The 13751-nt window shown below is 41.4% G+C and overlaps 1 protein-coding gene across 2 annotated transcripts; it reads left to right on the top strand.

Moving 5' to 3' along the window:
• Positions 1 to 7631: 7631 nt before the first annotated feature.
• LOC148027767 (uncharacterized) lies at positions 7632 to 10658 on the top strand. 2 transcript variants are annotated; one of them, XR_015692648.1, is made up of 7 exons: positions 7632 to 8157; positions 8519 to 8850; positions 9196 to 9351; positions 9484 to 9581; positions 9686 to 9841; positions 9931 to 10102; positions 10190 to 10327. XR_015692648.1 is itself a non-coding variant. In XM_087689473.1 (7 exons), the coding sequence occupies exons 1-7, from the start codon at positions 7797 to 7799 to the stop codon at positions 10333 to 10335; spliced, it is 1392 nt and encodes a 463-aa protein (XP_087545599.1). In that variant the 5' UTR covers positions 7638 to 7796; the 3' UTR covers positions 10336 to 10658. The 2 variants fall into 2 exon arrangements, 1 of the variants encoding a protein (XP_087545599.1); XM_087689473.1 differs by having other exon boundaries at positions 7638 to 8157; positions 9960 to 10102; positions 10190 to 10658.
• The last annotated feature ends 3093 nt before the right edge of the window (positions 10659 to 13751 follow it).

Here is a 13751-nt window from a genome sequence, read left to right as displayed (position 1 = left end):
ATGGGAGTTCATTACTATGGACTTTATTGTTGGCTTACCCCAAGTTCAGGGAGGATATAACTCTATTATGGTTGTAGTAGATATGCTCATCAAGATCGCACATCTCATCCCTGTCAAGACGAACTATAAAGCCTTAGACATCGCAAGATTATTCATCAAGGAAATATTAAAACTTCATGGGTTACCCAGAAGAATCATTAGTGATCGTGACTCTCTTTTCACATCACACTTCTGGAGGGCTATCTTTGAGGCTATTGGAACTCAACTCTGTTTCAGTATAGCTTACCAACCCCAAACTGATGGACAAACAGAACGAGTCAATCAAGTCATTGAAGATATGCTTAGGGCATACTGCTGTCGCAAACCCAAAAAGTGGATTCAATACTTACCACTGGTTGAGTTTGCCTACAATGCTTCTTACCAACAGAGTATTCAGATGACCCCTTTCCAAGCATTGTGTGGGCATGATTGTCATAACCTTTTGAACTTCTTAGATCCAACTTTGAGGGTAGAAGCTTTAAGGCAGATGCTGGAAGACATGGATGATCAAATCAAATCAATAAGACAAGACATTGAAGCTGCCAAGGATAGACAGAAGGCTTACGCTGACTTGAAACAGCAAGACAGATCCTTCGTTGAAGGCGATATGGTCTTCATCCGTGTACGCCCTAAAAAGAGTTCACTGTCCTTGGGAGAGTACAAGAAGCTAAGTTCGAGGTATTGTGGACCTTATAAGATCACTAAATTCCTAGGGCCTAATGCTTACAGAATATAGCTGCCCGCAACTCTAAATATTCATAATGTATTCCACGTTAGCGTATTGAAAAAGTATCTACCTAATCCAAATCATGTACTTGATGATCAGTAAATTGTAATGCCTAGCCAAGGAGTCCTTGAGCTACGGCCTGATAGAATCCTAGATGTTAGGGAGAGGCCTTTGAGATCAAGGACCTTGAGAGAATACCTCATCCAGTGGAAAGATTATCCAAAAGAGGATGCCACTTGGATGGACGAAAATACTCTCAACCAACAATACCCCCAGGTCTTCTCGAGATAAGGACATCTTGATTCCTCTAAGGGGGAGAGGATGTAATATCCCCCATGCCCCCCTGTGCCTCCCCCCGCATGAGAACCCCCCCTTTAAATTTTTAAAAATTAACACAAATTTTTTTTGCTCCCTCTCTCTCCCCCTGCCGACTACATGGTGGAGAGAGAGAGGAGTTAATGAAAAGGGGGGGCATGCAGCCCCCCAGGTGGAGGATGGCAGCCGTTAAATGGGTGTCTCCCTCCCCTTGTGAAGCCCCCCCCCCCATCATATAAGGCAGCACTCCCCCCCCTCCTCCCTGGTTGTCAATCCACAGCCCCCTCCTCCCTGGTCATCATCACGCCCCCCCTCCATCTTCGACAGCAGCGCCCTCCCCCCTGGTGGGGTCATCAGCCTGCCGCAGCATCCCCTCCCCGCCGCTGTCAAAGAGTTTACTGTTCATAATATAAATCATGGGATTCTTATGAATACACAAGAGCTTCATTGGGAGTTGTATGAGGAATTTGCATACAAAATTCAGACATTGTTATCCAATAACCAACTTAGTTACACAAGTTCTTTTGTATTTAGCATATAATTTTCAGTTATACCATGTATATTGATGAAAAATAAGTCTATGGGAACCTACAACTTGGTCAACTCGAAGTAATTGACAGTCTGCAGGATAAATCACATTGATTCAGGTGCAAAAATATGGTCAGAACTCAAGAAAAATGCCAAAAGTTACCAAAAGTCCACTAGGTTCACATGGGACCTGAAGTAATAGACTTAAGTGACCAGCAAGTGAACTGGGTAGGTCAAAAAGTGACCAGGGCCTGAGCAGGGAGCAGCCCGTATTTTTCGGTGCAAAATGCGGGTGCACAGTCTGAGCACAACTGGAGAGAGCTGGAGCTATGGTGCATGATTTAGAGCATGCAAACTGAAGATCAACAAGCCCAAAAACTGAAGGTGTAAACATGGTGAGAGCTCCACTTCTCTACCCATTTGGTCTGACGAAGATGCATGTTGAAACAGTCTATAAAAGAGGAAAATCTAAGAGAAAAGTATTCAACCTGCTCTTATGCACGACTTCTCTCATTTTGTCTACCTCATTCTTGGTCCAATGAAGCCCGGCTTGTACCCAAGTACTTTAGTGACTTTGGGGCAAGCAAAGGGTGAGGATTTTGAAGGTATATGGGCTGTTATGGGCTGAAATAACCATTCATAAATAGGGCAGCCCACTGTTATGGTCCATTTTTATGAGCAAACAAGAGATTTATGTGGTTGTAATGGAAGGAAATGACCTCTTTTCATCAGGACTTCATTAATGATTAGAGGAGCTTCTTCATGAGTTTATGCACTCATTTTGAGCTTGATTATGGGCTGGAATTTTTTGTTTTAAAACAAGGCTGAAGCTAAAATTATGCTTCTTCAATTCATTTCATGTATCATTGGCCCAAATCTTGAATGTATTTGAGTCTATCAACATAATACTTGTTTCAAAGGGTTGAAATCCATCTATGTACTTGAAATAAAAGCCATTAGAACTTGCATTTGATATTCATAATTGAATTGAGAATCTGAAAATGTCCTTTATGATATGATGTATGTATCCAGAGGCAATTGATGTTATCAAGATAGAGTTATTTCTTCCGTTCCTGTATGTTAAATACATAGAGAAAAAGCTTGAATTCTTCTTCCATACCTAAATCATTTCTAAATCCCAGATCTTATTAAACCCCAATCTATTTCCCCTTCCTGAACTTTGAATCCGAAACTCCTCTTCTGCATTAAAGCCCTGGTGGTAGACCTTCAACCCTTAACACGACGACACCGCCCTGTAATCAGCGCTGAGAGAGAGAGAGAGAGAGAGAGAGAGAGAGAGAGAGAGAGAGAGAGAGAGAGAGAGAGAGAGAGAGAGAGAGAGAGGGAGGGAGGGAGGGAGGGAGGGAGGGAGGGAGGGAGGGAGGGAGAGAGAGAGAGAGAGAGAGAGAGAGAAGAGAGGTGAATAGAAGAAGAAGAAGAAGAAGAAGAGGGAGAGAGAGAGAGAGAGAAGAAGAAGAAAAAGAAGAGAGAGAGGAGAAGAAGAGAAGAAGAGAAGAAGAAGAAGAAGAGGGAGAGAGAGAAGGAGAAGAAGAGAAGAAGAAGAAGAGGGAGAGAGAGAGGAGGAGAAGAAGAAGAAGAAGAAGAAGAAGAAGAAGAGGGAGAGAGAGAAGGAGAAGAAGAGAAGAAGAAGAAGAGGGGGAGAGAGAGAGGAGAAGAAGAAGACGAAGAAGAAGAAGAAGAAGAAGAAGAAGAAGAAGAAGAAGAGGGAGAGAGAGAAGGAGAAGAAGAGAAGAAGAAGAAGAGGAGGGAGAGAGAGAAGGAGAAGAAGAAGAAGAAGAAGAAGAAGGAGAGAGAGAGAGAGAGAGAAGAGAGAGAGAGAAGCTGCTGGAAGCTTCTTCACCCCCTCCTTAAAGAGAGGTCACACACCCTCTCGACATCTCCGGAAATATGCCCCTCCCCCTTCAATCTCTTCCTCCACTCAAGGAGAGGCGGCAAGAATTTTGCATAGAAGAGTGCGGGAATTCTATCTCTCGTACACGCGTCTTCGAGTATGGCCCCGAAGCGTAGTTCCACAAAGATGGCCAGAAACCTTGCAAGTGTGGATGCAAGTTCGAAACAAGGTGGCTCCATAACCGCGAACGGTTCATCAGGCATCAATACCACTGGAATCACGGCATCACTCCAAACCGAGGTCGCTCTATTATTAAATCATAGGTTAAAATTACCACAGTGAAAAATCATATTCACATGCATTGCGTGTTTGATAATGTCCTAGGTATGAACTTAGTTGTGATGTATGTAACAAGCAAGATAATTTCCATCGTAAGATGTCATTATAATAGGTGGAATTGATTAGAAATTGCATCGTAAATTACCAAAAATTCTTGCATAAAATGCATTGCTCCTTGCACAAGTTCTTGCTTAAAATGCATTTCAGAGGACATTGAAAGAAATAAGTGCATCTCCATATCGCAAGATGGATTCTAAGGTACATGTAATAATCTGCAAAAAAGATTAAAGTGCAGCTAGGCTCATACAATGATCATATAAAGTTAGATCATTCAAGAAGGTCATAGATCGTGTAAATAATTACATGGAGGATAATGTTAACATTGCATGCATAGAAAGCACATTCGCATGTGTGGCACAAAATATCAAAATTGTAAGCATTGAACTGAAGCCATGGCATTACGTTGCGTGCTTTAAAGTTGTTGGGAAAATTTAACGTTTTTTGTAATTTACCAACTGGGACTGAGATCCATGAATCCCATGACAATGTCCTTGGTGACTTCAAGAGGGATAGGTAAAGGCTTAGTGCTTGTGAGCATTATTAAGAGGGTTTAAGAAGATTATACTTAAGTCAGAGTAGGAACTGTTCTAATCAGAACCATCTTGACCAGCCATGGTCAAGGGGATAGACAATCTTGATCAATTAAGATCAAAGATAAAGGTACATAGGTACTTCGAGGGATCTAGGAGATAACCGGCAAGTTGACCAACCTAGGATGACGGGGTTGTCCATGACCTATTTTTACCAGGAGACCTAAGGTAAGGATAATTAGGGTCGATAGGGTACAAACCCTAACCCGAAGATAAAGGGAAAACAAGAAACCTAGCTTACCAAGCCCTTGGAATCTCGCTAAGTCATGAATGATCCAAGATTGAATGCTGGGAGCATTCGGGAAGAAGGAATCACACCTTAACAGTTGGTCGTACAAACGACCCTTGAGATGATCGTGATTGTACATTGTTTGAACTTCTTTGCTCAAGGAACTAACTCAAAGCAAGACACCTAATGCTTCAGGTTAAAATCCTGGAGGGAGAGACAGGTTCAGTTACCTCTGATTGTTTGCCTAGCTCTATCCAAGGGGGTCGTTAGAGCCGCGCCGGCTATATAGACCGAACTCGCCGTGAGAGGTCTCTCCCTGGGTGCTGCTTGGAGCGGGAGGATGCTTGGGTGTCAGGGGAGGCTCCTGTTATAAATTCATTGCCTCCGGATCCCGCACAAGAGGCCGACGTGACTCGAGATGGGATCTTGAGGCCTGTGTACTAATTTACGGGCTGAACTTGGAGCAGCAATCTTGTTGATTGCTGGGATAGCCTTTGGGCATGATACTTGATGTATTCTGGGACTATGATAAATAAAGATCATATATTTGAAAAAGGAACTTGCTTGACATTGTTTTTGTGTCAGTGCCTAAGTTACGTGAAGGAACCTGTGTTTAAATTGATTAATTAAGGAAGCTACTTTTGCATGTCAAACATAATGTGGTAGGTAATTAGATAACTAAGAAACCTGAGGAAAGTGCGGTGGACGAGACTTGGGTCTGTCCTATGGAAGGGTGGTCCCGGTTAGCTAGGAACTTTTCTCAAAAGACGTGATAACGAGACTATGAAGACCTAGCGTCAGAAGAGGTAGAATCCCGATTTATGCTGTTTTAGGGGAACGGAATGGGACTATGCCTTATGGGCAGAGAGGTTGAGCTTCACATCCCTCTCGTTTCCCATTCTCCATGAACCAAGTGCAGCATAAATCCGCTTCGACTCTGTTGTTCCTACGCAAAGTGATTCATCTAGAGCTCGACACTAGCTACTTCCTAGAGACTTTGATGATAGGAAATGAACCTTGACTTCAGGTAGATCCTAAGTGGGAACGGCCGGATACTTCCGCTCAGGGCAGACTCGGGAAGACCTAGATCGCAAACCATGTGACATTCCTTGCGAGCGTTAGGTGGCGCTTTCTAGACTCTCTTCCCGATGGGCTACTAAGACGTGTCCCCAAGTGGACGAGCAGACACGTTACAATACGTGTGTTAACAAAAAGGGTCTCAATTGCTTGTTTCCTATGGGATTAGCAAAATAATTGTTGTCTCTCATAGGAAGATCTTAACAAAACCTTTAAATCATTGCCCTAGCAGAAACATGCAAACAATTCTAGGAAAGCCTAGTGGCAAACAATCAACCCACTTGCCATACAAATTAGACTACCTTTTAACATTAGATTTTTCTCTTCGAATGCTAAGACGGCAAGCCTCCTATATGGACATGGAACCTTCTACAAAAACTCATCTATAAATCGCATCCATATTCAATATCTTGGAAATAACTACTTGTAGAAGCTAATGTTATTTTCCCTATGTCTTGGAACTGCCTAAGAGAACTTTAACTATGGAGTGTTTGCAAAAACATGAATGATGCTTTATTTTTATTCACAATAACCATTAGTCTAAACTAAACATAGGATTTTCTTTTTCATATTATATCAGCATAAAGGGATAAATTTGAGGCTAAGGCACAAAATGCTAAGAAGTAGCATGCCAAAATCGAGAACCTTAACCCTTTAATGGAGCTTGACACTACATATGGAGAAGGCATGAACCGTTTCCTAGAGATGAAGGCCCAACTCATAATTGAAGGCAAACTCTCTCATGCTCACTCTAGCTCTAGATAAGGTAATTGTAAATAGAGATACTCTTAGTTATAATCAAATACTTTTGTACATACGCCTATTATAGCTAGGCTAATATCATATGGATATCATACTAATACAAAGCACGCTACCTTCTTTACATTTCTTTTGACACAATTAGGAATGGGTCATGCCTACTAACAATTTTGGGGGCGTGGGGAGGGGAGACCCACTTCCCCCACTAGCATTTTGTTGCACCACAAAGGTAAGGGGGAGTAGTGTTAACAAAAAACCTTGTAGGTGTTGCAAATACCAATGAAAAGTGATGTTCGAACTTAGGTTTAATAGGGTTAATGTTGCTTATTGATTGGCAAGTACCAGTCCACACAAATCTCCTCCTTTGCACCAATCAAAACCTAATCTCTAACATGTTGGCATTTTTCCTTCACCCTTTATGAGCTGGGTCACAATAGCTGGATTTAGTGGGGCAAGGGATACCCTAGTCCCCCTCCTAATATTGGGTTGCCTCTTAGTGGTTCCAATGCAAGCAGAGTTGAGCTAGCGTGCTATAAACATCACAAGAACCAAGACAAATCACCGGTTTAACAAAGTTTTTGTAGCGAATTGAGACTTCCTCTCTGACATCGTTTCCCTTTCCATTGTAAGCACAAGGTGTGACCCGTGCTCTATGCAACTCTTTGTAGGTTTAGCCATGCTACCCCTCCAAGCACATGGTGCGACACAGCTCTAAGTACAAGGTGTGAGTCTGTGTGACACCAAGGGCAACTCTTTGGATCTTGAAACCCACTACCCCTATATGCATAGAGCACGACGGCACATCTTCTTTACAAAAATAGTACTATTAGCCAATGGAGTAGCCGAAACAGGTTGTGTGGATTCATAGAGGTGCATTGGTTCAAAAGCTCAGGGTTGGCCTTGACGGCATAGTCAATATCTAGTGGCGTTTAAAAAAAAAAACAGAAACAGTGCTGCTAGAGCGGTGCGCGTGTGAACGTTCTCTAAAGAAGAACCATACAGGAAAATTTAGTGCGACAAGTGTGACCCTGGATCCGATGACAAGTGGCAAGCAGATGGGGAGAATTACCACGTGTCTCTGACGTGGCAACACCAGGGGGGGGGAGAGAGAAAGAGAGCGCGCGAGCGCGAGCGAGCGAGAGAAGGTTTCTGTATCGCCTCTGGTGGAAACGAACGGTTTTTCCCTGATCCTCTCTGTGTCTCCTGTGTGTTTTCCTGGACGTTTGACGACACAGATCAAAGCAGGTTAGACGGTCTCTGCCTTGGGGAATTTTATCAGCCATGGTTAAACCTTTCCTGAATAGCCAGCAAGGCGAGCAGAAGCGAGGCCCTGATGTGGCCATCAGGCCCTGCACCAACAGGAAGCTCCTGCTGCACAAGCAGCCTCGCAAGCTGCAGAAACGCTCGTCGTCCTTCCTCAAGGCGGTCTTCGACTACCTTACTTCAGACTCGTTTATGTATGGACCCCTTCTGTCGCCTCCTGCATCTGCCCCCGCCAGTGCCGCCACAAAGTCGCGTGCTGGTGTGGAATCGCCCTTGCCGCTGCAGCCCGAGTCTGCGAGGAAACTCCGTGACTCGGTGCACAAAACAACACCTTCTGTGGTTGCTTCATTTCCCCACGCAAATCCTGCGCCTAACAAAGGTAATGCCGTATGCTTCTTTTCCTTTTAACAGATCTTGTTTTGTTGGTGATTTCATGGCAACGGCTAGGAAATGACAAGGGAATCGCACGGCGTGTCAATTTGCGATCATGCCGATATATGTTTTGGTTGATAAGGACCTGCAAAAGAAATATACAAATCCTCAATTGCTGCCAGAACTGTAAAGAAAATTTCTGGTTGTATGCATGTAATAGGGTTATCCATGATTAGGGCCTGTGTGTCAGTGGATTATTCATGTTGCTTCATTAGAACCGTTTGCTGCTTAATGTTTCTGGCCAGCTCAACTAATATTGTTTAGGAGCTTAGTATTTTACGTGACTTCATCAGGTTAATGGGTTGCAGGAGGACCAACTTCTCCAAATTTGCATTCCCCCGCTAGCATTAGCTCCGGCCTCATATTGAGCTCTTCCCAAGCCCTGACAAAAAGGATTATCTATGGCTTCTCTGGATCTGATCAAGCACAGCGTTCACCTCTCGCTGCTGAGGAGGAACTAAAGAGGTTCAATGATGGATTATCTACGAGCCCCCCTGTATCTCATGTTAACAATGGTCTCTCTTCTGTTAGCAGAGAGGATGATGAGGGTTTTACTGATCATGATGATGAGTCTAGATCTGTCACAGACTCTTTGGCGGATGATGAATTCACGCCACTAAGCACTAAGGCAGCCATTGAGGTATGTGCTTGGTTTTTTAAATAAGCTATTCTATCTAATGTGCACTGGGTAACAAATTCCCGCACATCATGTCCATTTGCACCGTTAGGAAAAACTAGATATATTGCATGCAAGGTCCCTACTGGACATTGTTGCATTTCAAGTTTGGTTGAGGGTATAATGCATATTAAGAAACAGCTGTTCAGATGCCGCTACATATCTATTCAAGCACTGCAGAAGTAAAGAAAGGTTACCCTCCTGATTCTTGTGAAATTATTTCTAGTCAAAAAGTACTGTTGTGCTGCAGACAAGGGAGGTGCTTTTTGAGGACTTCTCTTACAAGAAAAGTTGTGTAAAAATTCACAGATTAGCCAGCAGCTTGTGAAGAAAGTAGGAGGCCGTTACTCAAAGGAGCTTGGCATTTTTGTTGATATTCGAGATAGCGAGGTAGAAAGGTGGTTCTTGGCTACAACATTCCTTATCCATCCTTCAGATTTTGAGCTATCAAAGCACATGTTCAAGGTATTATTTTGTCATAACATAAGTTTAAGGTATTATAATACCCATAGCAGTATTTAGTTGATGCAGATGCTGCTCTATTGAGCCTGTTGAGAAAGTATTAATGTAGTATGTTTGGTGGTAACATGATAACAGAAGCTTCAGAATCTAGGCATACTAAAGATCCAAGATGTGCTGAAAGTAGATCAGAATGAACTGGAAGAGCTTTTCCAGAATACAATCCATACAAAGAGGTGGGTTGTATGTGCCTCTATTAGACATGCCATGGGAAGTTCATAACTGTGTATTGATACATATTTTATATCCTATCTACTGCTTTTTATGGGGTTAACCTCAGGATGGCTAGTCGCCTTCAAAAGATTGCAAGAGCTCTCCATGAAGATCATAAAGGTGGGATATGCTCACTGCAAGGAATAAGTGACTATACGGAGTTGAGGCGTGAATTGACAAATATTCCTGGGTACAGTAGAAATGCAGCTCGTGTTTTCTTAAGGTAGGACTCAAAAGAGTGCGTGATTACACAATAGACTAGTAAGGACTGATGCAAAAATAGGACTGTCCTTTGCACTAATCATTATATAGGCTGGTCCCAATATGGAATCTGTTTTCAGGGAGCTACAAGGAGTGTGGCCAGGTGCCATGCCAGATGTAGAAGCACGGGCTACGAGTGCAGCTAAGCATTTACATCTACAAGTGCCTGGAAAAGATGGATCAGAGACTCCTGCATTATTTTTCAAGCTCGCTAAAGAAGCTGGTATAAAGATGAGCATCATGGATTTGTTTAAGTAGTGCATTAGACTAATTGGAAGATGATGCATTTGGATTGTTTTGTAACTGACAGGTTTAGACTTCAGAGATTTGGAAGTGGCTCTTATCAGATTCGGATTGCAGCATGCACGGCAATATAGGAATTGTGCTGGTGGAATTGAATGCGAATTTCTAAAAGCAGGCTCATCTAACCTTGACAGGCTGACAGTTCACTTGTAAAACAAGTAAAACAAGGTGGTTTTAGGGTAGGATGGCTTACCATGACTCTCGCAATTTTGTAATCATGCTAGATAACAGTTGTTACAACGTAGTTTATGGAGTCCCACCGCATTGTATACTTATAGGTCTATTGTTAATTATCTCCCATACTAAAGTTTTTTTTCTTGTGCACCACAATTTATTATTGAGAACATTCCTGGAATGTACTTTAACAATATGGGATACCCATGGCATGGTGTGATTCCACTATAAGCAAGAAAATTTTACTTTAGAGCTAGTAGACGTGAGGGTAGGCTAACAAAAGAAAAGGTAGGGGTGAGATGTTAAATGCATCCTATAAAAAAACCTCGATATATAAGTTCATTTCATTGCTTTATATGTTGAATCAAAGTGATCAAAGAAACCACATTTTGCAATGTGCTAGTAACATAATTTCATATTTGATTTTAATTGTACTTTTCTAATACATGTATTTGTGCACATGCACATACACATGAATCTCTCTTAAAAGCTTGCTTTAATTTGAAAATTTCAAAATAATTGAAAGTAAGTCATTTGAAATTTTAAATGCCAAAAGAAAGGGGAGTAGGTATCATGTGGGGGGGGGCCTTAAATCCCATCCTAAAAAGACACCCCCTCCTTTCCCTCGCTCCTTTTTCCTAGGTCCTAGTTTTACGGACCTCTAATGGACTTCCAAGACCATGTCCTAACTTGATAGGAAGCACAAAAATGGTACATCAGAAAGGCATAAAAGATGCATTACGTTCACCATTAAGCCTAGGGAATCACATATAGAAGCACAACCCAAGTAGAGCTCGAATGACTACTACTTATATGTAGGTGCATTCGTAGGCTTTCTCATGGTAAACCTACAAAGCCCTTAGCCTTACAGTGGGGTCTCCCTTTCACATATGTAAGGTATCAAACTTGCTTGCTTTCCTACCATAGATGTAGTCTTGGATATAGTTATGAATTTTTAAAAATGGATGCCTTTGATGCCTTGAATCATAAGTTGCCATAAATAAGAAATGCTTTAATTATAAGGTTTCTTTGGTATAAAAAATGTAATATTGCTTTTGATAAGAGTTTGCCATTAGATCAAGTTTAGCATATTCAACACAATGGGGTGGCTTATGGTTTAACCTCCACTTTGATGGTGGCATGACACCACCATGGTTTGTGTTTGGACTAAAGGAGGGAGGCTAAGGTGATAGCATTATGGACCACTTAGTTGGGAGTGGCATAGAAGTTTATTGCTATATAGCAAAAATAAAGGCATAAGGGGTGGAGTATAAATAAAACTCAATTGTTTACTTTAGATGTTAATGATATGTAAATATTCAATAATAAAGGTTTAAGTGGTGGGAGTATATATGAAAAGGATTTTGGTGCTCTAAATATTACTAGTATCTACTTGGTTAGTATTTTACTATTTTTCATCATTTAACGGTAGGCCCCTAATCATGTTGTAGAAAGTCACTATGACCCTTGAAAGGTCAATTATACTAATTCTATATCAGCTTTGAAGTATGGATAATGATCCTTATATAAATTATACCTCATATTATATGTTAGCCGATGCGAGCATAGTTTTTAATCATTTTGATACAAAATATGCATACACAATTTTCAAAAGACTACATGATACTTAGATTTCAGCAATTGTATTGACTTACAAGATATGTCTAACAATTACATGTCATGGGGACGTTTATGTTTTATCATCAATGTTAAGAAATTTGAGAACTTTTGTACTCGGAAGAATTGTAAGTTCAAGCTTTTCTTAGCTTTTGGTAGATTGAGAAATCTTACATCTTGGAGATATTTGAAGTTCATGCTTTTCTTAGCTTTTGAAAAATGTGGAGGAATTAGCTCTTGTTGTTAAGAGCCCTTTGATTTGCTATATCATTGGATAGATTTTGAAGAAAATTATGATTTAAACACGTTGCAACTTTGGGGTTTGTGTGCCTAGAACTTATAAAGCAAATTTGTTGGGAGAGATTTGCAAATCCTTTCAAATAATTAGAACAAATATGCTTTGAGCATTCTAACCCTACTATTGAGACTAAGCATTTAGAGGCTCTCTATTAAAATGTGAATACTTTTTGGGCCTAACCTATGTTCGTAATAGTTGCTTAGTTTGACAATTTTTCTTAGCATGAAGAATATAAAATTTTAAAAAGAAACATAAAAATTTATAAGCTTATCATTTTGAATCTCAACATTTGAGATACTCTTGTCAAATTTAGTTTGCATGTATTCAATCATTTTCACAACTCTCTGTCTTCCTTATTTCTCCACCCCACCCCACAACACAAGACTCATGATGTAGGGGACCATAATAGATTGGAGGAGATCTATTTTGTACATGTCATGAGGCACCAATGTCTTCATGGCCAATAACACGTGTCTTGAATAAAATTTGACAAGAGGGGAGAGAGGTAAAGAACCATGAGTGCATAGACACGCAATGGAGACTTGAGAATACAAAGAGAGAGAGAGAGTTGAAATCTTCTTTTTTCTTATTCTTCCACATAAAAGAACCAAGTCTACAACATGTTAAAAAATTAATATGAAAGTACTATATGTATGTACATGAGGTCATAAGTGTAAACCCACTAACGAAAGAAGAGGTGACACAGTAAATGTGTCATAACTAAGGTTGGACTATGTGGGTATAGTTCAATTGAAGAATCATTGGCATATCCTTATGTTAGTCACCTACCACTCCTAATTGAGTGCCACTCCCATGGAAATTGCACTTCTTTTTTTATGAGGGCTCGATGAGTTGAAGGATGGTCACTTGGGTTGATGATGGGGCCTTGTGGGGATGGGCCATGGAAGAGAAGCTTATCAAATGATTGAGGTGGTGGTTGGAGACAGAGGGTATGCCGAGTGAATGATGGGGGCTCTGAGGTCGATGGTTGGTCACCTTCGTCTGTACCTGAAAGGAAAAGAAAGGTGTGTTGCCGAGGGGGGGTGTCTACCTTACTGTGCAGTGTAATGTGCTCGTGCAAGTGGAACTAGGGGTTGGGTCCATAGGCAAGTCTATGTGTTATCCCACTCTTGAGGCATAGTTCATGCAAAGGGTGGGGCTATGGGTGAAGCTTAGGGCGATGTGTCTAACTATATGTTAGTGTGACCTCCCTATGTATGTCCTACCCTTGATCTGCCCTAACCGTGAGGTTGGGGATAAAAAGAAAGGGGCTAGGGGGTTAGGGATAGGGCCAACCGAGGCCACCGGGCGGACCTAACTCGAGGACAGTGACTGTGGTGCTCATGTAGTGTGTTTCTTGCTTTCTCTTGTGATTTTTCTCTATTTTCTTACTCTTTTCTTTTCTTTTATTTTCTTTTTCCCCCTTATAAAAAAAGGAATGAAGAACTAGTCTTCGTTATCATGGTCGCGAGAAGGAGTT

This window comes from Lygodium microphyllum, chromosome 12 (assembly GCF_053477565.2).
Source record: "Lygodium microphyllum isolate KBCC chromosome 12, Lygodium_microphyllum_v1.1.10, whole genome shotgun sequence".
Lineage (NCBI taxonomy): Eukaryota > Viridiplantae > Streptophyta > Polypodiopsida > Schizaeales > Lygodiaceae > Lygodium > Lygodium microphyllum.
This window is presented reverse-complemented; position numbering and strand designations above follow the sequence as displayed.

Excerpts from the sequence above, each read along its gene's own strand:
- LOC148027767 (XM_087689473.1), top strand. The coding sequence starts at position 7,797 with ATGGTTAAACCTTTCCTGAATAGCCAGCAAGGCGAGCAGAAGCGAGGC. Across the intron at positions 9,582-9,685 it reads AATACAATCCATACAAAGAG|GATGGCTAGTCGCCTTCAAA; the intron begins GTGGGTTGTATG and ends GGTTAACCTCAG. Across the intron at positions 10,103-10,189 it reads CAAGCTCGCTAAAGAAGCTG|GTTTAGACTTCAGAGATTTG; the intron begins GTATAAAGATGA and ends TGTAACTGACAG.